At 43.7% G+C, this 22,780-nt stretch overlaps 1 protein-coding gene across 4 annotated transcripts in view; it reads left to right on the top strand.

Moving 5' to 3' along the window:
* Positions 1–22,079, top strand: part of KIAA1671 (KIAA1671 ortholog) — a 71,338-nt gene extending 49,259 nt beyond the window's left edge. For 3 of the 4 annotated variants that reach the window (XM_068654505.1, XM_068654507.1, XM_068654506.1), the window contains 7 exons: positions 10,221–10,339; positions 14,305–14,560; positions 16,622–16,796; positions 18,155–18,282; positions 18,657–18,790; positions 18,963–19,046; positions 19,576–22,079. In XM_068654505.1, coding sequence (XP_068510606.1) covers positions 10,221–10,339; positions 14,305–14,560; positions 16,622–16,796; positions 18,155–18,282; positions 18,657–18,790; positions 18,963–19,041 — 891 coding nt within the window. In that variant the 3' untranslated portion in view covers positions 19,042–19,046; positions 19,576–22,079. Of the gene's footprint in view, positions 1–4,197; positions 4,349–10,220; positions 10,340–14,304; positions 14,561–16,621; positions 16,797–18,154; positions 18,283–18,656; positions 18,791–18,962; positions 19,047–19,575 lie in introns of those variants that run through there. The other variant, XM_068654508.1, reaches the window with a different exon arrangement.
* Positions 22,080–22,780: the final 701 nt, after the last annotated feature.

Here is a 22,780-nt window from a genome sequence, read left to right as displayed (position 1 = left end):
CGTTACGTACAGCGTAGTCCTCTAGCTTTTGGGTGAGAACCAGACCTTGTACACAGGACATCAGAAGTGTAGTGTGTGCCTTAAAAAAAAGGTGGTGGTGGGGATTAGAAGAGCTTTTGTAAATTTGAATCCGTCTGGCTTAAATTACACCTAGGTAAATAAATGTCTAACACTGCCATCCATTTTTGAATCTAGAGAAAGTGCAGCCAGGCTTTTAGGAGCTGTGTAAAAGCTGGGACAGTCAAAGGATGGAGCCTGAGAGCTATTAAACCAATTTATCTTGTGGTTCTCAAACCAACAGCTGAGCAGTCACAGTGTAATGTATACAAATCCATTAACCACAAGCAGAAGTGCAGGGATAATTTTTATTTTAAATAGCTTCCTTGGTGTACTCAATGGCAGACTGTTTGGGAAAAGATTTTGAAATTATTTTCGCTGTAGTACTCCTATCAATTTGTTCACTGAAACTGAATATTCTGCTTGCCCTGGCTTCATTCATAGCAGAAACCCCTGAACACACTTTTTTTTTCCCCTCTCTCTCATCAATGCCTGCTTCCCAGCAGGCTTTTCCTTCCCTTTTGCCTTGGGGTAGTCTGTTCGTGTGGCCTTATCTTCACAGCCAGTCATCTGTTGGTTTTGTTTGCACTGAAACCAAACTGGGCTTAGATCATTTCCTTTAAATAGCTGTTATATGGTGTCCTCATGTTTAATTTGAGGAAAAAAGGTGTCACCACTGCCTGAAGAAGCTCCTTGGCTGCTGCATCCAAGATGGGCTGGGCGCTGCCGCTGCGTGCCGTGCTCACGTAATGCCACGGGGCTGGTTCAGGGTGCAGCGTTATTCTGGTGTGCTAACATCGCTTCTGGGGGCTGCACCTCAGCTGCAGTGAAACCTTTTGAACTTGATTTTTCTTCTAGGTGTTTTTATTGAGGCTTTTTTTTCCTTTTTTGTCACCAGCTGTGTCTTCGCTGTAACAGGAGGAGGGATGCTGCTGTTGAACAGTGCTTTAATTTAGTTTTAATCACGGTAACAACAGTCACATTCCCAGCTTAGGTCTGACACCTTGTTTCACATCCAGCACCATTAGTTCTAGATCTCTGACTTTGTTGGCATTATATAAATGTTGCCATCCTGTATCTGACTCGTACAAAAAGCCTGGTTCCTCGCCTATCCCTGTTGCTGTTATAGAAGAGTGATGGCAATTTGTTTCTTGGTAAGATACTGAACTACTCAGATGGCTCACAAGAAAAAAAAAGCTCCGGGGTGTTTCACATTCTCAGATGTGTTTGAGATTCTCTGGGAGAAGATTTTGAGCCAGAACAGAAAGTTAATTCTGTGGTTGCTTGGGCTGCGAGCACTCGCTGTGTTGGAGGCGTGTGTCTGATACCGGAGGCGCTCTGGGGTGTGCTAAAATAGCAGCCGGGTGCGTGGGGCTGCTCTTTGCTTTCTGCCGGCCTGGTGGGTTGATAAAACCAGGTCTTTTCATTCAGGCTGCATCAGGCAGCATCCCGGTGGCTTTGTTTGGTTTCAGTTTCACTACAGTTCCACAATAGATGGACGTTGTACATTGTTTGCCTGCACATCCCGTGTGCTGGGACTGCCCCCAGTCCTTCAGAGGTTTCATGTCGCATCCCGCAGCCCTTCCAGGAGCATCCATCCACGCTTCCAAAGGCTGGAGCTCCCAGCTCAGTTTTTAGTCTTCCCAGATGTTTTTTTTCTAGGCTGGTTTGGCCAACACAAGCGTGTGCCATCAGCTTGTTTCTTGGGATGCTGGTGGAGCACCACACCCTCATTCAGGTAGGTCCCCGCTGGTGGGACCGGGAGCCCTGTGCCACCGGGGTCAGGCTGAGCATCGGGCATCTGCTCACCTACACCTCACCTCGGCTCTGGCTTGGCTTGTGGAGGACCCTTGGTCTGTGTTAGCCACTGGATTTTACCAGGATCTGTCTGGAAATGCATGTCCCTTATGGGGAACGTCCTTCATGAATGCATGTTGGCGTTTTGTTCTAGCTTGGCTGGCTTGCTACAGACCCTACAGCAAATAGCTGCTGAACTGTTTTGCACGAATATTCACTGGGAGCACGAGGAATTGCTCCCCAAAATACCTCATGCATTGTCAATTTCTCTCTACATGCCCAGAGAGCTGTTAGGGCAGTGAGAAGTGGGTTTGTAGAAAGAACGCTTGTAAAAACGAGCTGTTTGTCTTGTTTGGGGTGGGGGGAGGAGCGAGCTGTTTGGTTTAATTAACGAAGGTACGAGGGCCAGTGCTGAAACAGTTCGTGCTGCTTCATTTTAATAACTTCGCTTTGGTTCAACAGGCCATGAGCAGAGCTGGCAGTGCAAATCTGGGCCATAAAGCCACAGTGATGGGGGTTTAGTAGACTCCCTTTGTTCCCTAGTTATTTTGTCAGGAATAATCACTTCAGTGGCTTTGCTCTATGAATTTCCTTAGGCTTGCTGCAAGGAGTTGATTTTTACAATGCTCTGAGAGTAGAAAAGACAAATATGTTTGGAGCTGGTCATTTTTTGCGCATTGACCTCGTTTTCTCATTTTTTAAAGCTGTAAGCGAGAGGCAGTTTTCAGAGGGAAATAAATTCCTCAACAAAAACATCACTGAATGCAGCTCTCGACTCTGGCAATGCATTTTTATTGAAATTTTGTAACTTTGCTAGAATTTCATGAAATATTTGTATTTGTTTCAGGGACCAAGGGTGTGTGTATGTGTGCATGTGTATTTTGACTGCACCCTTCCAAAACATCTTTGAAGTTGTTTGGAATTGTCATTTAAACAAGCAAGGTGCAATTTGCAGAGTCTGCTCGTTTGGTATTCATTTGGTGTCAAGAAATCCTATTGCTTTCTGTGCATCTTAGAATCCAGACTTTAAACTAAAGAGCCCTTTTTCCCAGGAATGTTTGTTTGAGGTTTAACCTGTGTCTTGCGTGGAAAAATGTTATCTGTGCAGAAGAGCTGTGAAATAAAATATTTCAAGTAGGAGGTGTTGATTTCAAGCATGCAGCTTTTCAAAAAAAGCAAATATATTCACTTCCTACCATAGCAGTATAAAATTGTCTTGTTCTGGCTTGTGTCTCTTGCAGCGCTGAAGACGAGGGAGCCTGTTCAGCTCTCACTGCCAGCTTTTATTAATCTGAGGAGAGTTGCATGTGGCCTCTGGGCGTGAGGAAGTTCCTGCATCCCTGAACAGCGCAGCACTGCTTTGCTCAGGCTGGGGTCTGTGGCTCTGATCCTGCTGGGTTTGGTTTCTGTGTGAGGCTGTAAGGAAAACTTAATATGGTAACATGCGAAGGATTTCAAAGGTGTTCCCAACTAGTTGTTTTTTTTTTTCTTTCCTCCTCTCAGAGGAAGTACTGCAATGGTTCACGTACCCCTAGCAAGGTATATATTTAGTTTGGTTCTTGTCTGCTTCTTGCACATAAAGTCAACCTCTGCTCTATCTTCAGCCTCGCGCTGAAACCACACGATGGGTGCGTGTGAGTGTTCGCAGCAAGTCCCAGCCTCGCTATTTTGGGGGTACAAAACACGACAGGCTCTGAGAGGTCTTTGAAATCCTCAGTGGGGCGAGCAGGTTGGTTTAAGTGGGAGTCACTACGAGAGATTGCATTGCATGAAGGTACCCAGGCTCCTAGCAGAACTAACAGCAGCTGGGTTCATTTGGCCACCTTCTCTCTTGTGGCTGGAGTCAACTCTGAGTTGACTTTGGGTCTCCTTGGTACCGCTGCCTTTCAAGTCCCGAATCTGTCAGCAGTGTGCGAGTCTTTCAGGTGCCTTGGAGGCTGGGGCAGGAGGAGCAGCAGCAGCAGGGGCCATGCAGCACCCCTGTGTCCTGGCCAGTTTCTCCACCTGGGAAGGGACAGGGGCAATGGTGAGGCTGCCCAAGGTGGCCTCCCTGCCTGGAGGCAGAGGACGTGCCTGGTTCAGTAATGTAAAGACCTCAAGGTTATGACATTGATTCATCCCATTGCATCTGGGACTGCTCCTAGCCCTGCTCTCCAGGTCTCCCTCGCTTTGAGGGTATCTGTAGGGTGCTGATGGTGCTGGGGAGGCTGTCCTCGCCTGGGTGGAGCCTGTGCTGGAGGTCCTTTAACCTCCCTCGTCGGTGAGGTCAGAAGGAAAGCTCACGATTCCTGGAACCGCTATCTGTGGCTGCAGGACGTGGGGTGGGGTGGGGTGGGAGGCAGCAGCGCGCTGGGTGCTGCCCTGCAGCAGCTGCTCCCTTCAGAAGCTATTTCAGCCCGAGCTGGTAAATCCTCTGCCTGATTGTCAGGAAGCACCGGAGCGCTGGTCTCGAGCCATGACTTACTCCTTGTGGGCAGCACTAATTCGCCGGATAGTAAGTACCCATGGAAACAACGGGGTGCTGATTCCACTGAGGCTGGCTTTACTACTCCTCTGTCGGTGTTTAGATGCTTAGAAAGAAAAAACACACATTGCACATATATTGTGTACTTTCTAAGGCCCACCTGGTGCTTTTTTCTTTAAATATATGGTATTATATTCTTGATGTTTCTGTTAATTTCATTAGCAATCCAATATATATAGTTTACCTTCTAGTGATAAGCCTTAGAATCATTAAAATAGTCGTATAACAATACAGGTTGGAAGGGACCTCTGGAGGTCATCTAGCCCACCATCCTGTTCAAAGCAGGGGCAACTGTGAAATAATAGATTAAAATCTTTATAGAATAAGGTATAATCGGCACCTTCCTTGCATGTTGCTGGGGAACAATTGGGGTAGTTTCCTGGATTTGTTGGGACTTGTAAACTATCCTTGAGTGCAGTGACACACCTAGAGGGTGGGGGTGTTCTCAATATGGGCAACTTGACCAAACTTCTGACTCCTTTTACTAAAATTAAAAAAATTTATATATACACATCTCTATATTATATATATAGATAAATATATTAGCTTTTTTAAAAAAGGCAAAAAAAATCTCTTTGAATTTAGTGTTAATGAGGCAGATGGTCAGAACTTCATCCCTTTGTGCAATTACCTATTCATATTCCTTCTGCGCCAGTAGATTTTAACTTCTCATTTTTGCACTTCAAGCTGTGGGGTGTCATTTTGGCTGTCTGATATCTCAGTCTGTTTTGCAAACAAAGATTATATTTGAAACTGTCTGTGCAGATTCTGACTCGTGAGATCTCTTTCAACTGGCATTCCTCATGTGCCAGGTCTTTATTTCACATCGGTGTGAAAAGAGTGTTTCACATAAATATACGCTTTCATTCTTAGTTACGGATAATTTTTGCACTGGCAGGAGCAATATTGTGTGTGCATCATTGTCAGGAATGGGAAGTTACAGGAATAATCAATCCTGGACTATTGCCCAAAGCAGCTTAATTCCAAGGGAGTAAGTGCTGAAGGAGCCATAACCATCATGTCTCGTTTTAGAAGCAGCAGAGCTCGATGTGAATTGGTTGCACTGCTTTGCTGTTTTATTTCGTGTGAAAATTAAGTTGATTTTATCCTGGCTGCTATTGTAAGAATTATGAAGTTAAAGATCAAATCTTGGAGAATTACTGCATTACTGGATGGGGAGTAGTATTTATTTGACTGGGGACGCATTTTCTTGTATGCCTTCTGTGACTATAAATAAGATGGTTCTTAATTTGGGTTTATCTCGTGTGCCAAGAAGAGAGCAGGCCCCGTTTTTTAATTTTGAAATGTCTTTTCCTTTTGAAACGTCTGTTTTTCCTGTTTCAGACACATTCTGTTCATCAGGGAAATGGCTGCATCTGGCCTAGCTCCACGGGTCGGACACCTTGTCTTTCAGACTTGGTCTCTTCTTCCAAGGGGTAGATGAGGAAAGAGGATGGGCCCCAGATATTTACAAAAGTTTGAGTTAATAATGGGTAATTCTCTCTTACAGAAAAAAGATAAGATAAAATCCATGCTCAGAGCAGATCTGTGAAGGGCAACAGAAGTCAAAGCCAAACGTGTCAGTTCTCCATCTCGCAGGATCTCTGTTTCTGTGGAGCTTATGCGTTAAACAAAACAGATTTTCATCCATCTGAGAAATGATCTTTAAAATCAGGATTTAGGCTACAGAGCAAAGAATGAAGCAGAAATTGCCCGTGTTTAGGAGCAGCACATACTGGAAGTATTTCCTCCTTTTCTTCCCCTGTACTTGGGGCAGAGCCAGCCTTAGGGCACGAGACCGCCTACAATACCATGGTGTGGGGTGGAGCGGCCTCGTGGCAGACCTGGAAAACGTCACCAGTGCATTCAGCAAGTTGCATTATTTTCCCTAGGCTGTCATGTTTTAAAGCCTTCAATTTGTAATTGCAGTTTGTTCTTCATTCATGCTCTTTGTCAGCAACACCGAGCTGTTCCAACCAAAATGTTAATGCCAGCAAATGTAGCTGTATAATCTAATTTTGAGTTGCTTGTGTCTAAAAGCATTTCAGCTACAAAACAATACAGTGCTTACGTACAGTTCTCAGAGAATGTGTGCAATTTTGACTGGCATTAAAAAAAGGACAGCAGCTATTAAGTATGCAGAGAGGATGGATGCTGAAAGAGGATGGAAGTAGTGAAAATCAGCCTTTTGGAAAAAAAAACAAACAACCACCAACAAAAACCCTCAACTGTTTTCATTAAAAGTAAACTTGTAGTTACTGAGCTGAGGCCTGAGGAGGGATCTGTAGACTTGCTGGAATGCTTATTTTTTCTAGTTACTTCTTTGGCCTGATAGAAATTTAGCTCCCCAAACCTTGTAACGATGTTTTTACTGGAAGGAAATCAGCTTCTTGGAATCACTGCTTGCTAAGGTGGGTATTGTGTCAGGCAGTGATGCTTCCAGACATCATCAGGGGCTGTGTGGGACAATGAGTCATAAAAGAGCATCGTAAACCATTCAATCATGTTTTAACCCCTGCCCTGGAATGGGGCCGCAGGGAGGGATGTCTGACCCTGTTCTGAAAGAGGCGCCTTCCTCCAGCAGCCACGTGTGGTGATGTTTTGTTACGTCCAGTCAGAACTTCCTAGAAGTTGGAGCATCTAATGTCTTACGTTTGCATTTCTCAGTTTGTTTTATCAGATTCAAACTCACAATTCTACAGAAGAAGTAAAATTCTTTCAGACTCCTTTTCGTTATAGCATGGGGAATTCCTGTCTGAGAGTTAGCTGTCATTTTGGTTATGAGACCACATCCAAAACATCCGAAAGTTCAAATCTGTATAATGGCAGGTAAAACGCTACTGTAAACTGAAGAATATGTGCCAGGTTTGTTTGCAGTGTAAAATTTATTAATAATTCTTGAAACTTCAGATGAGCAATACATTTGTGTCTGCATTTCTTTCCTGTTGCTGCTGGAATGGCATTATTATCTGGGTCATGCATATTTTCTCCTTACAACCATCATTTTCTTGATAACACTACACTTTTATAAACAATGTGCCCCAAGCACAGTACATGTAGCTCTTTTTCTGCTGCTCCCATTCCTGTTTTTGAGCTTTTTAGATGATGTTTTTCGTTGGGAACAATGTGAGGAATTGCCAGCAATACAGTGGATGTTGTGCACAGAGATAATGCACTTTAGCTGTGGTATGGGGGAAATATTCTCTCCCTGTCCAAAAGGCTAACGTGCTTGCATCTGTTGGCTCATCTGCAGTTTGTGGCCATAAGAGCTGGGGGGTATCAGGCAGGGCCCTGTGCAGTTGTTTGTGCTGCCACCGAGGCTGTCCCATGCTGCAGGCACAGCTCTTGCAATAGACGCAGCTGCTGTGCAGAAAGGGGCAGAAACTGATCAATTTTCTGCACACATTAATTACAAGAATCAGGTATCACATAACGCGAAATTAGGATTAAAAAGATTTCGTAACAAGCACCCAACTGAAAAAAGCTGAGCTAGCATGGAAGCAGGAAGGACAGAGAATAACAATTGGCACAAGTGGATTTAGAGATCCTTCCCTAAGACTGGATTTGCCAAACGGTGACGTGGCCACGAAGTGACAGCAGAAAGCTGAGCCCAGGAGTGTTGGTGGAGCCCCTGGAGTAAAGTGTGAAGCTACAGAGGACGTGTGGGAACCAAAACACGTGCCCCAGCCAAGTACGAGGAAATGCCCGCGGCTTCCAAGAAGCACAGGGCCATTTCCCAGCCCCCTGGGAACTCGATGAACCCTGGGGGTCCCTTCCAACTGGGGATGTTCAATGATTCCTTGTACACGTGAAGGATAATGATTGCTTCCAGGGAGTTATGAGGCTGTGGGAACATCTGGAAGGCAAAAAACGGGAACCCCATTCCATGTAACTCACAAAATGAGCGTTTACTCGAGTCTTACAAACTGAACATTTGACTTTGTGTAGTAACAGCGCATTGGAATAAATAGTAGAGCCTTTTATTGTTTTATTTCACTTGGCGTTAAAATAGACAGCTTTGTCAATAGCAAAGGGTATGGTACAACTAGGAAATGGCAACTGCTGATGGTAGGGCTGGGGAAGTAACCAGTTTGTTAGAGTTTGAGTAGCCAGCATGGGTGTGGGTAGTTACCCTGAGTCATCAGTATTTTATAATGCTAAAGCAGCGTTCTTCAGGTTAACAAAACTAAAGCCACAAGAAAAGAGGCAGTCTCTTTCCCAGAACCTTTTAGCATTAAGGAATTCTTCCTCGAGTGCTCTCATCTCTCATCGCTTCACGTGCGTTGCCTGAGGCTTTCTTTTTTGGTGCTGGCTGTGTGCGGTGAGAGCCTTCCTCTCAGTGCCCTTTTCTAGCATCAGGCCACCGATTTGTGGGCAGGTAGAGATTCGTGGACAGGTACCGGTGCTCAGCACCCTCTGGTCGGAGCATGCTGGTGGGTGAGCTCAGCACACAGTGCCCGGTGCTGGCTCCGTGCCCGCCGCCTGCGTCAGCCCCAGCGTGGGCACTGTGCTGCTGGGGGGGGGGGCTCCCTTCAGAGCCTGTGCCCCTTCTGCAGCGTCTGTGCCGAGCCTGCTGGTGATCGAGACTCCAAATAGAAAGGCACCGAGCTCTGCCAGTCTGCTCGACATAAATGTGCACGATGCCTAGAAATAGCGTGGCTGGATTGTAAAAGGGAGCAAAGGGAATTACCGAGCTTTAGACTCGGCACCTGTAGGAGAAGCGATAACCCACAGCGCTGCAGAAATGTCCCTGGTGTGCTAAGAGGTGCTGCCACTCTTCTTTTTGAAGGGCCACGCTGCTCTTGTTCAGAGGAGCAGACGTGGCTGCCATCAGCTGAAGCAGTTGTGTTGGTAGTTTCCACGGCACGTTCTGCTAGGTGTTTGGGTTTTTTGTTTTGTCCTCTAAAGGGAGAAAAGGCCCGGTACAGGTAGAAAACAATGTCATCTTTGCTTACAAAGACCTCATCTGACAGCAGTTGATATTGCACTAAAAGCTGTGTCTGTGTTCAGGGATGCAAAAGGATCCAACGTGTTTAATTATCCACACAACGTATTATTTCAGTAACAATCTAACTTTGGTGCTTAACACAACAGCAAGAAAAAAGTACAGCAGTGTTACGTTCTGGAGCAAATGAACGTTGGTCTGCTGCAAATCTAGGGTGCCAGCAGCAGCCGACCCATTTCTCTCCCCTGGAAGGGAAGGGTCCTTAGATGCACTGATTCCCTTTTTATTTCATAGATCTGCTGCCTTCATAAAATAATTACTTGAGACGTGAAAGGTCAGGGTAGAACACAAGAAAAAAAGCACTGCAGTCTGTCCTACTTTGTGTGTTGTATTTAAACTTTACATTAACACACTTCAATTTGTCAAAGGCTTTCTAGGAGCTGGCCTTATGCTTATTTCTTTATTTACGATTTTTATTTTGAAGGTCTTCCAAAGAAAGAGCTTAAAAAAAAAAAGACTTTTATTAAACCCAGGAAGCGAGTTGACGCTTCACCTATATGTTTGAGGGAGATTACGTGTAGTCCCAGCAGAATTCTCTGTTTGTATAGGTGCTTCTAAAGCCTTTGTGCAACCCGAGATAAGAACAATCTTAAAGCAATGTGGAATTTTAAAACTAGCTAGTTGGTTCCTGCCTGGTGGTTTGCCCAGGAAAACTGCTCACTTAATGTACAGTCATTGTTCTGGGTTCACAGTTATTTTCCATGTTTAAATTCATTCGCTTTTCTCTTGTCCGAGTTTTAACTGCTAGATTCAAAAATGCCATTTTAATTAAAATCAGTAAGTCAAGTTAGCCAAGGGACAAAGGAATGAGGAATTGTTTCCGTTGCTTTGTTGCAGGATCAGCTGAAGCAGTGCTTCTCCAGACAGCCCCCTGAAGCGAAGGACACAGACACGCTTGTGCAGGAGCCCGACAGCCAGTATGGTACCTGGAACGAGCAGCGGCACAGCGGGGACAGGTAAGAAGCAAGGTCCCTTCATCATGCACACAAATTTTTCCTTAGCTGGCTAATGAGAAGAAATTGTTCTTCTGGTTTTCACACAAAACACTCGAGTGTGCCTGCATGCGTGTATGGATTTTTGCAGTCACTGAAACAGGAGCACACAACTGTAAAGTTTCTTTAGTCTGTAGGTGAAGAAAAATTTCTTTACTCCCTGCAAACAGCAATAAGGTTGGAAATTTAAACTCCATCCCCCAGGGAGAATGCAGTATCACCAAATTGTAGGCAATGCTGAAAAAAGCTTGGACTGGAATAGATTTAACAAGTCTGCTGGTGTGTGAAACACCAGCTAAATGTTATTTTTTAGTGCTAAAATGGTAGAATATATGGAGAAAAATAAATTTTCTTGAGTTTAAATACATGAAATGGCTTTGACTAAATTAACATAGGTAGTGTAACTTTTGTATGCTTTATATTTGTGTTTGTTTTAGTAACTATAACTCAAAATGTATGTTTTCACATCTAGAAAGTAGTTACCTGCTTGTGTGATAGGTGAGTCTATACAGGTAGAACCAGGGTTGTGCAAAGGTTTTGCTAAAGTTGTCTGAATTTTCCCTGTCAGGTAGATAAGGAAGTGGTCTGATTGTGGTCAGGCAGGGTGCCCTAACAGCTGGGGGAGTTTTAATGGTGTTTACTATTATAAATTTGATCTCTCCCATACCAGTTAGCATTGCCTTAAAACCTGTGCAACTGGCAGGCTGAGGGCCAGAACCAGTTTGAAAACTGGTGCCCCAAATGCCGGGCACGGGGTCAGGCCCCAGGGTGGCATCACGGTGCTCCTGCAGTCCCCCTGCTAAGCGTTAGGATGCGATGCCCACATCCCAGCTGCTTGGAAACGTGTTGGTGTGAAGTGGAGGCTGAAATGGGGTACCAGCTGAATGAGAGGTTGCATCAGTGATGCTTTTCTGGTGTTAAAACCACTCAATGGAATCAACCTAGAGCACTCGTGTGATTTTATTTTTTTTCTTTTCTTCTCCTTCACCTGTCGTGCATTCTGCTTGATCTGCCCTGCTTGAGCCAATATCTTATCTGCTCAATGTAGTTTGAAAATAGCATTTTCCTTGCTCTCCTTAACGCGATACTTGTTGCAATCTTATAGCAGATATTAATGTCAGTTATGCTTGGTGTGTTTTACACTTGAGAGCCGTGGGTTATAAATATTTTATTGCATGTGAAGGCAGGGTAGCTTTCAGCTCGAAGTTCAGCAAGCTGACAGTGACATGCCAACATCTAACTCTTCTGTAAAATTAACTGTGATTTTAGTAATTTATGGACATTTTCTGACATCAGTTTCCTCACCAAGGTGCTTGTCTCAGCTCCAAAGCAGACAGCTATTTCAAACCCGGGAGACTTTTCCTGCTAAGAAAAACACCACATAAAAAATCGGTGTTATTAAAGCATCGAACTCTTAATCACCGTGTCCTAGAAATTTTGTTTCCTTGGTAGTAAATGTTTAGTTTCCAACTGTTTTATAGCATATCGATGCCTGCAGTGACGCCCCAGCACTTTACCATGCCCTTGCTCTGCTTTAGCCCCACGTTAGGCTGGTGGCTGTGAGAGCAGTGCTGCAGGGGCAGTGCTGCCCTCGAGCTGCTCCGGGGACAGGAGGGTCACAACGCTGTCACCAGCCCCCTGCTTTGGAGGCACTTCCAATTTCTTGTGCAAAGTAGCATTCCTTTGCTTCTTGATTCTTAGTTCACACGATGGAGCAACGCGTTCTCTGTGCTCTCAGCACTCTCCTGCTAGAACTAATTAAATTCAATTGCATCAAAAGTGAAGATTGATCTCAGCCCATTGCATGTGTGTCATAACCATTCTGCTGATATCTCTGTGAACTACATAAAAGATAATTTTTCAGAGTGCAAGTACCTGTAAGTGAAACCTGTTGAGCAGTGTTGGTAGCTTAATAGGTACAATATAGAAAGGCATACTCATAAAATTCGAAGCCTTAAGCAATAGAGAGAAGATGGATAATGCATTTCTGCAATGAGAGCTGAAAGCATGTTTTAAATGTCTATATTTGACTGTTATTCTGAAAGGATTTTTCCCCCTAATTTGCTATTCAGATGGGAGAATCCACTGTGCATAGCAGATTGTTTGTGCTCGAGTTATCCTTGCCATGTGTGGTGATTAGCTGTGCCACGGTGGTTAGCGTGCGGCGCTGCTGTGACTGTGCAGGAGCTCTGAAGAAGCCATTAGATTTGTGAATTAGGAACCACCAGACAGAGTACGTTCAGTGAGAAATTTTTTTCTTCCAAATATTTTCAGTTTTTGAAAAACTGCACTGAGTTGTACCAGCTAAGTCCCGGGCTGTAGAAGGGAAGAGGCTTTCTGGAGATGCACAAATCCGAGCGGATCCTGTAACATCACCATCATACATTTTAATTTCCCCTAAAGGTGCTAAATCTCCAGATTGCCACTTTTTTCCTCTCTCTACATTCTCCCATATTTCAGAGGATCTAGAGCCTAATGCTGCAGAAACCAAATATCATTCGAGGTAAAGAACGCGAGACAAAAACTTCCCCTGGAGCTCATTAGTACCATTTCTTAATTATCTTGGGGCCCACTGCTGGAGGAGGGAAGAGGCATTTGCCCGACTCATGTACTGGAACCCTCTGTGCGGAATCCTCTGTGCCAGGCTGGAAATTATATCATGTCCTGCTGCTCGGTAGAGAGCTGTTATTCAGCAAAGACTCCCTAGTGCTTTCCTCCTCCCAGGACTGTCGCTGCGGGCTGTATCAAGCACCAAGGTCTGTTCTTTAAAATGGGCATCTATTCATACGGGTGCATTCAGATGTTGTGTTTTTAGAACAGTTTTCCTAAATACTTGCCTCAAGAAAAGGTGCTCGGCAACAAAAGACTCTTACTGAGCAGAGAAAAAAGCTGAACTCCCTAAACGCTTTAGATTTTGGTTTGAAATTGGAGTCTCCTTTAGCAGCCCTGCTAAAAAGCCACCCAGTCTGGCACTGGGACAGAACAGGGCGAGCATCCCCAGCGGAGCGCATGGACAAGCCCCTAACGCTGCTGTGTGATCCAGTGGTGATTGTGTGAGATAAAGTGTGTGTTGATAAACATTCAGGTGGGCTTGGAGGAGCAAGGAGAAGAATCTTTTAGCAGCTTCGCTCTGCCTGAGGCCTGCAGACAGGATGTTATTCTTCAGGATGCTCTCAAGATGTGCACAGTGCCCAAGTGGACGATCTGCGGCTGCTGCACATCACAGGGGCAAAGTGCTGGGTGCTCTTCAGCAGCTTGCCATTTCGCTGGTCTTGTCTGTGTGTGTGTTTGAAGGGGCCTTTGTGCTGGGGGAAAGAACCCCCAAACAATAAAAATGCACTGTGGTTGAATTATTGCAGTTTATCTGCATGCATGTGTTATCTACGACGTTGTAAATCCACATGGGTGAAAAAGTCGTGATGGTGAAAAGGATTCACAGCCTTGCCGCTGGTACCTCCAGAGATGGCTTTGCTACTGGCAGCGATAGGTCCAGTTCTGGCCTTTGTTCATCATCACTGCCATCTTTGTGTCCTGAACAAATCCATTGCTGTGGACCCTTTGCAGAAACCATGCTGGGTTTGCTGCTCTGTGACCGCCTGGAGTGGGGAGATGGCAAGGGGGTGACAGTGGCTTTGTCACCTGCCCTTCCCCAGCACTGAGCACCACACCAGGGGCACAGGGCAGGTCTGTGGCTGAGCGCTTGGTCCTTCTGCAGCCAAAAGGAAGGGCATCTGCCTTCAGCGTGGTGTGGGGCTTGCCCCTCTGATTGCTGCAGGTCTGACCCTGCATGATCTGACCCTATTTTGGAGCAGCTCATAAATGCTTCAGCGTGTTGGGTTCCCTTGTGATTGTTGACACGTGATCCAAAATAGCCTTGCTTGTATTTATTCACCCTGAAGTCTCATGGGTTTCGTTTTCTTAATTTGCAGCTTTGTGCCTGAATCGCCGTCATCAGAAAACGATGTCATTTCAACACGAAAGCAACCACCAAATAGCCAGCCATCGTCACTGTCCTCCCAAACAGAACCTGCCTCCCTGGTTGATCACCATGACTTCTCAAAAGACCAAAGGAGCACAAGTTTGGACCGCTCAAGCACTGACATGGACTCTACTGATGGGACTGATTTACCTCCTCCAGGAGACACCTACCCTGACGAGAAGACCACTGACTTCTCCTTCATTGATGTGAGTCACTGGAATGGGAAAGGAGAGATTCTCCTTCTGTTAACCGGGCTGTTTCTGGCACTAGCCATTGCAAAGTATTATTTTCCACAAACTGCACTCAGTCTTCCTCTGCCTTTTCTTTATCACATCGAATTTTCTCAGCTGACTTCCCGCTTGAAAAGTTTGAGTGAAGCTGCGGAGTACTTTGAGTTTCTCTAAGGTTTAGGTTTTGAGAGATTCCAGTGAGTTATTGGCCTTGGTAATGTCTGCCCATGGCTTAATAACGTTGCTGCTTCTCTTTCTGTTCCTCAGTGAGCTGTAACAGAAGAGTTAAATGGCTCCATGAACACCAGAAGCGTAATTAAATAACCCAGATAGCTAGTGATTGCCGTGCTGTGGGACATGCAGACTTAAGGCTATAAAGATGTTTATGAATATTTTTCTTATTTACAATTGGGCTCTTTCTGTAGAAGCTTAGAATTGCATTTTAAAGGCTTTTTCATAATTAAGAATTTTCATAATTAAGAATCTTGCAGCTAGTATAGAAACAGCAGTTTCTGCAATGCAGTTAGATGAAGTTTAGTGTTCTCTGATGTACTCACTAATGCAACTGTTAATTTTCCAGATTCAGTATAGCATCTAGGAAGTTATGTTTTTTCTCGAATAAGAGTTTGTGCACTTGTTTTTTATTATATAATATCTGATGACAGATACATTGGTAAGGGCAAGGCTCCCAGCTTAAATGGATCATGCGGGTGCTAGGAAGGTCTCAGAAACACTGCCGTGCCTGTTGAAGCGTCACAACGCCTTCTGAATTGATGAGTAGACTGCTCTGCAAAACGTTTGAGGGATGCAAGCAGGCTTGTGCTGGAGGCAGTTTGGTCTGGTGCAGCAGAACTGGCTGTTAAAATCACAGCTGCTTCCTGCGTGGGCTGTCAGAAAGTGCCTCCAGCCAGCTCCCTTCTCCTCTGGTGTGCCATCCATGGGGACCTGCAGCAGCCCGTGTTCTGCCAAAGCAGGTGCTGCTCTCATCTTCCAGCCCACTCGGGCTGTGAAACGGAGCCAGGCTCAGGAGCAGGCTGCGTTTGGGAGCTCCCTCACTGTGAACACCTCGGCCTTGGTGTCAGTAACCCTTGGGCAGGAGACCCCGAGGGCCCCCTGCTCTGGAAAGGAAGCGTAGCAGCGCGGATGGCTGGTGTTTTGTCTGACTGTCAGTGCTTCTGCAGGTAGTAGAGGTGGCCCTATGTCGTGCAGTAATCTGGGCAGCGTAAGGTGTCTTGTTAAAAACATTAACAGCTTAATGTATGGATGGCAATACCCTGTTTTAGTGCGTAGCTTATTCCTGACCTGAAATCTCTTAAAAACAAACAGAACGTACCTTCTGAAGAGAAGGAGGCTGAGTGATGTTTGCTGAATGCAGGCACGTCTCTAGCAACTTGCCTTTAAGAAACTGAAAAATACAGCTCCTCCTTTTGCTTTGTAAATGTAATTGCATTTCTGTTGTGCACAGAGCTTGTTGAAATGACTGATCACAAACATTTTCTGAATGCTGAGACACTACCTTGTGGTCTGCCTGCTCCTGGTGAGCTGGCTTGAAATTTCTGTGGCTGGCAACCCGCTCGAACAATTAAATCATAGCCCTCGACTGCAGCAGAATTTAGTACAGTCGCTCTCTTTCGATGCCAGTCTTCTGATGGGCCTTCAGCTGCTGGTAGCTAGCAAGGCCTGCATTCATAAAACACTTTAGGAACCAAAATCCTATTTATTGCACTTACTGTTTTATGAATTCATTCAGTGAAACTAATTCATGTGGATTAGACATCCAGTAAAGAGAGATCAAAGAACCAGCATTGCACCCAGTTAGCCACAATGTAGCATATCCTCATCATAAATTCTCTTTAATATAGTTTTAAGTAACTACAATAATAGTAATCAAACAATTATATATATATATATATATATATATATATATATTAAACTGCATGGTTTAATGCTTTAAAGTAGGGGAGGAAGTCATTATGGAGGGAGGTGACTTTTATTTCCAGTCTGGTTGAAAATAAGGGTTTTTGTTTCTTTTTATAGCAAACCACTATTCTGGACTCCAGTGCTCTGAAAACCCGTGTGCAGCTCAGCAAGAAGAGGCGCCATCGGGCTCCTCTTTCCCACTCTCTTAGAAGAAGCAGAGGGCTGGAGTTTGAAAATAGATTTTCTTTGACAGAAGAATCAGATAATACCTGGATGTTTAAAGATTCTACAGGTATGGCTCAACTATCTGAAATAATTGTTTGTAATTGACTTGGCTGTAAGGGCGGGATTTTTTTGAATGATGTAACATACCTGAAGTTGCATCAAGGTCTAACAACAGCTGCTGCTTCCCACCTCTGGGTCATCCTCCGAATCAAGCCTTGGGGTCTGCAGACTGAAGGAAGCCCTGCTAGTCAGAGCTACAAAAGACCAGGATGTAATCTTTAGCTTCTTGCAGCTGATATAAGTTTGTCCATGGAGAAAATTCGGAGTTTAGAAACTATTATGGTTGGATGCATTCTCTGACCTGTTCTTTATATCTAAACCTGCATGGTTTTGATAAGAGCAATTGTAATTTGTCATGTTCTATGGATACCTCAGAAATGTTCTTTCTTTCTGGCATCTTTAAGTACTACGGGACTAAAGAAGCCTAGCTGAGGAAAAATCACCTCCTGTGAATCCATTCTATTAAAAGCGCCTCCCTCATGGCCTGTCCTATTATTTAGGATGCAATGAAGAAATGCATCAGGCATTGAAAATCCTTGCATATGGAAGTGATTGAGAGGTTCAGTGCACGCACTCAGATCCATGACTTAATACCTGTAGCACTTTGGTGCTATGGTGATACACGCTGCAGATATTCTTTGATATTTCCCTGACCAAAGAAATATTTTGTGTCTTGCGGCCTGTTCTTTTGAGAGGCTGGAGATGTTTTTGTAACTGGGGGGTCCTATTAAAAAAAGTCAGTTTTGTGACCTGCCACTTCTGCTTTCCCTTAAAGCCTATGAATATATGGAAGATCGTGTGGTCAAACCGATCTCTCCTGTAGCCTCCTAATCAGTGGAAATGCTGTTAGGCATGTGCAAGTTGCTTTGGTGCAGATCTAACAGACCTAAAATATTTTGAAGACGTAACCTTGATATGTGCTGCACAGGAAGTTGGAATATAATTATCGACTAAAGGGCCTGGTACATGTAAAGGCAACTGTACCACTGCACGTCTGCTGCAGACTGAGCTCAGAGCAAAGCCCTGCTTTGGGCAGGGGGTAGGACGGATAACTTTCAGCTGTCTCTTCCAGTCTAAGTTGATCTCACGTTCTGTGATCAACTGAGATGTTCAGAAGCAGCAACATTTGTTAGCTCAGGAGTACCTTCTTCTGCTCCCTCCTGTCTGCCAGCAAGAAATCTTTCTATTGCTGAGTATTTAGTGTTTGTTGCACTGATCTCTATCAGAGTGTTGAACCCATTTCTGTGGTGTACTGATATTACTCTTAATAAGTTTTTGAATAGAGGCAGAGGTCTAGAACAAGATAGAGTTGAAAAGCTTGCTGACTAATTTTTTCCCTCTGATTTTTTTTTAACAATTGATTAGAAGAGAAGAAATCTATGCAACAGGAAGATTCTGATGAGGAAGAAAAGACACAGCGTACTGGGAGATTGTCTTCTGTACCCTCTCAGAGACTTCCCATATTTCCGGGAATGGACCCTTCTGTTCTCAAGGTGAGCAAAGGCAGGACACGTCAGATCAGGCTTACTGTTTCAGTAGCTGCAGATGCTCTCTAAGAATAGCAGTAGGAATGCTGCTGAAGATGACCGTGCAGCTTGGTGTGTGTGTGTGTGTGTGGTATCTTTCTCACTTTTGTACTTCCTTGCTCTTTAACTGTTGGATAGAAATTTTAAGTGATTTGGAAAAATAAACAGCATTGCAATAGTAAACATGCATTCAAAACTGCATAGATTTATAGGGAATCCCTTCCCCACTTTCAGGCATGGATTTTTTTGTTCTTATAAAGCTGAGTGATTTCTTTTGCATTGCGAAGAAAGTCTGAATGCTGCCTTAAAAAAAAAGGACCCTTATTCTTCTTATTTTTCAGGCCCAACTGCGAAAAAGACACGAGTCAGAGAGTCCTGGTGAAATAGGTTCTGCTCAGCCGTTCAAGTCCCCTAAATCACAGCTTGGAACTCCTGGTAGCAGAATACTGCCCTCCAGTGTAGAGAAGGAGGACAGGTGAGAGACTTCCATGAGCCAGAAAGATGCTAATGCTTTGGTGGAAGAGAAATAATGCAAGCAGGCTTCCTGAGGCCTTAGAGAAAATAGTGTTTTTTTTTTGTTTGTTTGTTTGTTTCTGTGATGAGTTTTCATAATGAGAGGGTAAGGAGAGTGTTTTTGTATATTTTAGGTCAGAAGAAAAATCTCCTCAGTGGCTGAAGGAGCTGAAATCAAAGAAGAGACAGAGCCATTATGAGAATCAGGTTTGAAAAAGGTACCTTCTGACACAGAAAGAGGGGCTTTGCTAATTGAAAGCATGTAATGATTAAAAGAAAAGTAGAAAATGTTTCCTTAATGTGTTGCTGTGACAACTCTGTAAGCACAAATATTAAAGCAGACTCTTACTATGAAATGTGCATCCAGGAATGTAAAGCAAATCTGTGCTGAGGCAGAGCAGTGTTCCTAGAAGGTGAATGCACAGGTGATTTCATTTTCATGGATTCTCTGCAGGCAATTTTATTTTAACAACCCTCAGTCTGTGCTGCCATTTCTTAGTGCTTACATCAAACAAGAATGAGCCTGTCATGGAATAAGTGAGGCCTGTACACATTTTGAAGTCCTTGGAGTATGCTGTTTCAGCAGCATTCTGGACAGTTCTTGGACATCTAGTGTGTCAGAAGGGAAAAGACCAAATTGCAATACACATTTGTTGGGGCTTTCCTGTTTCAAATACTGAGAAGCGTCTGACTGCTTTCTTGACCATCTCATACAGTTCAGTAGTTTGTGTCTTTCTTTCTTTGCAGATAGTGATTCTAACTAGAAGAAGATAAAGAAGTTTAACAGAAGCCTTAACTCATCTGAACTTAAAATTCACGTCATGTTGCTGCTGTTTGCTTCCTGCCTCAACTGCTATGTGCATGGTGCCTTCCTGTTTTGTGGAGAAAGCTGCTTAATATTCATAGTCAAATACAAAGCTGTATCTTTTCAGGTATGGAAGGATAGTCACTTTAGACCTACCTGGAAGAAGAACCTGTGGTTCATAGTTAGCACTTCAGAAAGTCTTGGAAGATTGTAATATTTGATCTAGGAGTGCTGTGCACTGGAGAAGTCCCCCTCATTGTTGAACAGAGACTCCATTTCTACCTGTATGTTCAGCAACTCAAAAGTATGACTTTTGGTAGATGTGTTAGGTGTAAGGCTGGGCTTTGTGTTTGTTTATGAAAATAACAATTTTAATCAGATTTATCTTTTTTGTGAAAATATAGTAAGCTCCTATTTAGAATGAAATTTGTGGAAGGTGAGAGTGAAAGAACAAATTATGTTTACTGCCATACTGAAAAAGGAGACTTGATTATTTTTTGTAAAATGTATTTTTGATTGGCTTATATTTACATGTGATCTGCTGATCTAGCAGATCGATATAATTTTTAGATGAACAAATTGTTAATTTTTGTCACTCTTGAAGTGGTATATTCTGTGTTTTGTCAGCATGTGGAATAATTGCTTCATTGGAATGTCTTTCCTAAAAGGATCAAGCAATAATGTCAACCAGTTCTCTTTAAAAATATATATATATATATATATATAAAATGTAAATACTGTTTTTTATAACAAAAAGGAAGGGAAGAGGGAGGATGTTCTACTCATATCAGGGTTCCAGTTAATTGTTGAATGTCACTTTAATAGCAGTTTGGATAGTCCCACTTCATATTTTTATTCGTTAACCTGTAAATACCAGTTTTAAGTTTTTATTTTTATGCTGATTTTGTGGGATAACCTAAATGTGATCTTCAGTTTCTCAGATTTACTTTTCTTCTTTTGATAAGACCGATGTCCCAATAGCTGTACAGGTAGTCTCATGCATAACACGAGTGTTATGAGTATCACTAATATCTCAAACACGTTAACATCTTTGAATACAGATTCTGGAATATCAACCGAGATTTCCATTGAAGACACACTTTATTCTTTCCCCCAAATAAGTGCTCTTTTCACTAAACCTGTAAAAATGTAGCCCCGGACGGGAGGTTATTCTCTCGTGTCAGTGTTCTCACGACGCAGCGGGGAATGGTGAGCTAAGAAGCGAGCTCTGCTCTGCTCTGCTCCTCTGTGCTCCCCTCCGGGCCCTCCTGCAGCCGCTCCCTGCTTCCTCAGCCCTGCTGGCGGGTCCTCTAATGACTACAGATAAAGCACCAGCACTTGAACTCTTTGTCCTTTTTCTTATGATCAGCTTTTCAGAAAGCTGGATTCGTGTGGGGTTGCCACAACGGTGTGCATCTGCTAGCCAGAGTGGCATGCCTGGTCTGCTGTCTATCGAGCCTGTCGCTGCCAAAACCATGTGCCAATTCTTCCCGCGGAGGAGACGCAGATGAGGTGATTTTTAGTCCCAGTCTGCTCGCAGGAAATAACAGCAGTGTGTCAAGAGGCGAGTCCCATATGCACATCTCTCTCCCAGATTCGGTTTCAGTCGCAGCTCCCTGTACTTCATGGAGATGAAATAAGGATGATTCTCTTATGTAAAAAAAAAAATTTACTTGCTGCTTTGCCCTATTTCATATCAGAGCTGTTGCCATTGCAATTTTACATCCTCTTCTGCTACCAACTAAGAAATTGCCCCCCAAGATTTCTGCCCAGTGTTTCATTCCATGTGGCTTTAGCCCTGGACCATGGGAGATGGACTTCGCTTTGAGTGCAGTCAACCAGACTGCAAAAGAGCTTCTCGTAGCTAAATTTTTAAAAGTTGCACATATTTTCTTGCCTTCCCTGAAAAGGCAAATCTTTAAGGTGAGCTTTGCACACGTCTTTTGGGATTTTTTAAGGCAGCATTCAAGGCGTACCACCAGGTCCATCCTGTGTGACGCAGGCACATCACAGCTCTGAGCAGCAGCCTCTGGTGTGTGAGAGAAGAGAAGAACGATGCTTTCCTCTTGTTATGCAGATGAAGTGGGGCTTACTTTAAAAAGTATCTAGAAATCAGGTAAATTTCCCCTGCTTACAAGAATATTTACACAGGCTTAAGTGCAGAATTCAGCAAGCTGGCAGTGTTGCGTTACCAGTAGTTGGAGGATTTCCTGTTTCTTGGTCTGATAAATGAAGGCCAGGAATTCTTGAACTGCAGTATTTGCTCTGTGTATGAGGAAACTGAGGGGATTAATGCTAGGTGTCCACAAAGCCCTTTGAATGTGTTTGCATTTCCACATCTGCTTGGACAATGCACTGAAACTTACTGTATTTAGTAGTTTAACCTACTACTGAGAAATGTTTAATGCTTAAATGTCTAATTAAAAAGCAACTTTAGAATGTTGAATGGGAAAAGTGTTTTTTCTGCTTTATCGTTTCTTTATGTTGTATAAAGATCAAATATCTACTTTATTCTTTTCGGGTTCTCACTGTGTAATAAAAGATTTATGAACATGTTACTACTCCATAAATGATAGAACATACTGTAATACACGTTATACACCTTATTTTAATCCTAAGTAATGCTTGTTGAATTTCTTGCACTTGTACTTCCTGCCACCTACTGTTTGCTGATCATATGAAGTGGGACGAGCCCTCAGCTGCAGCAGGTTGTTCAGGTATTCTTTTTTTAATTAGAGGAACCTGCCTTGGAGCGGGTGCCAGCTCTTGTCCTGAGTGTCTGAGTACCAATAAACACAAGAGCCCGGCACTCCCAGTGGAAGGCAGTGCCCTCGTCCCTTCCTTTGCAGCTGGTAGGTTTTTTTCTGCTTCCTTAAAGAGCTGCATCAGTAGCATATGCATCACTTTAAAAAATGAAAGCACGTGGTTTGTGGAATTCAGAAATACTTTTTCTGATTGCAGTTTCTTCTTACTAGTAGCAGAAACCCTTCCTCCGTTTTAGTCACCTTGGGATTTTCACAGCCTTTCTGTTCCTTTTTATTGGAACCCCCGTTGTGGATTTTTTTTTCCCACTTTTCTGTTTGAAAAGTCACATTTTAAAAGTCAACATAGTTTTGAGTCCTGTTCAAAGTTTTGCTGCTTTGGTTT

Source organism: Anas acuta, chromosome 17 (assembly GCF_963932015.1).
Source record: "Anas acuta chromosome 17, bAnaAcu1.1, whole genome shotgun sequence".
NCBI classification, from domain to species: Eukaryota; Metazoa; Chordata; class Aves; order Anseriformes; family Anatidae; genus Anas; species Anas acuta.
The sequence above is the reverse complement of the archived record's forward strand: the minus strand, read 5'-3'. Positions and strand labels throughout refer to the sequence as shown.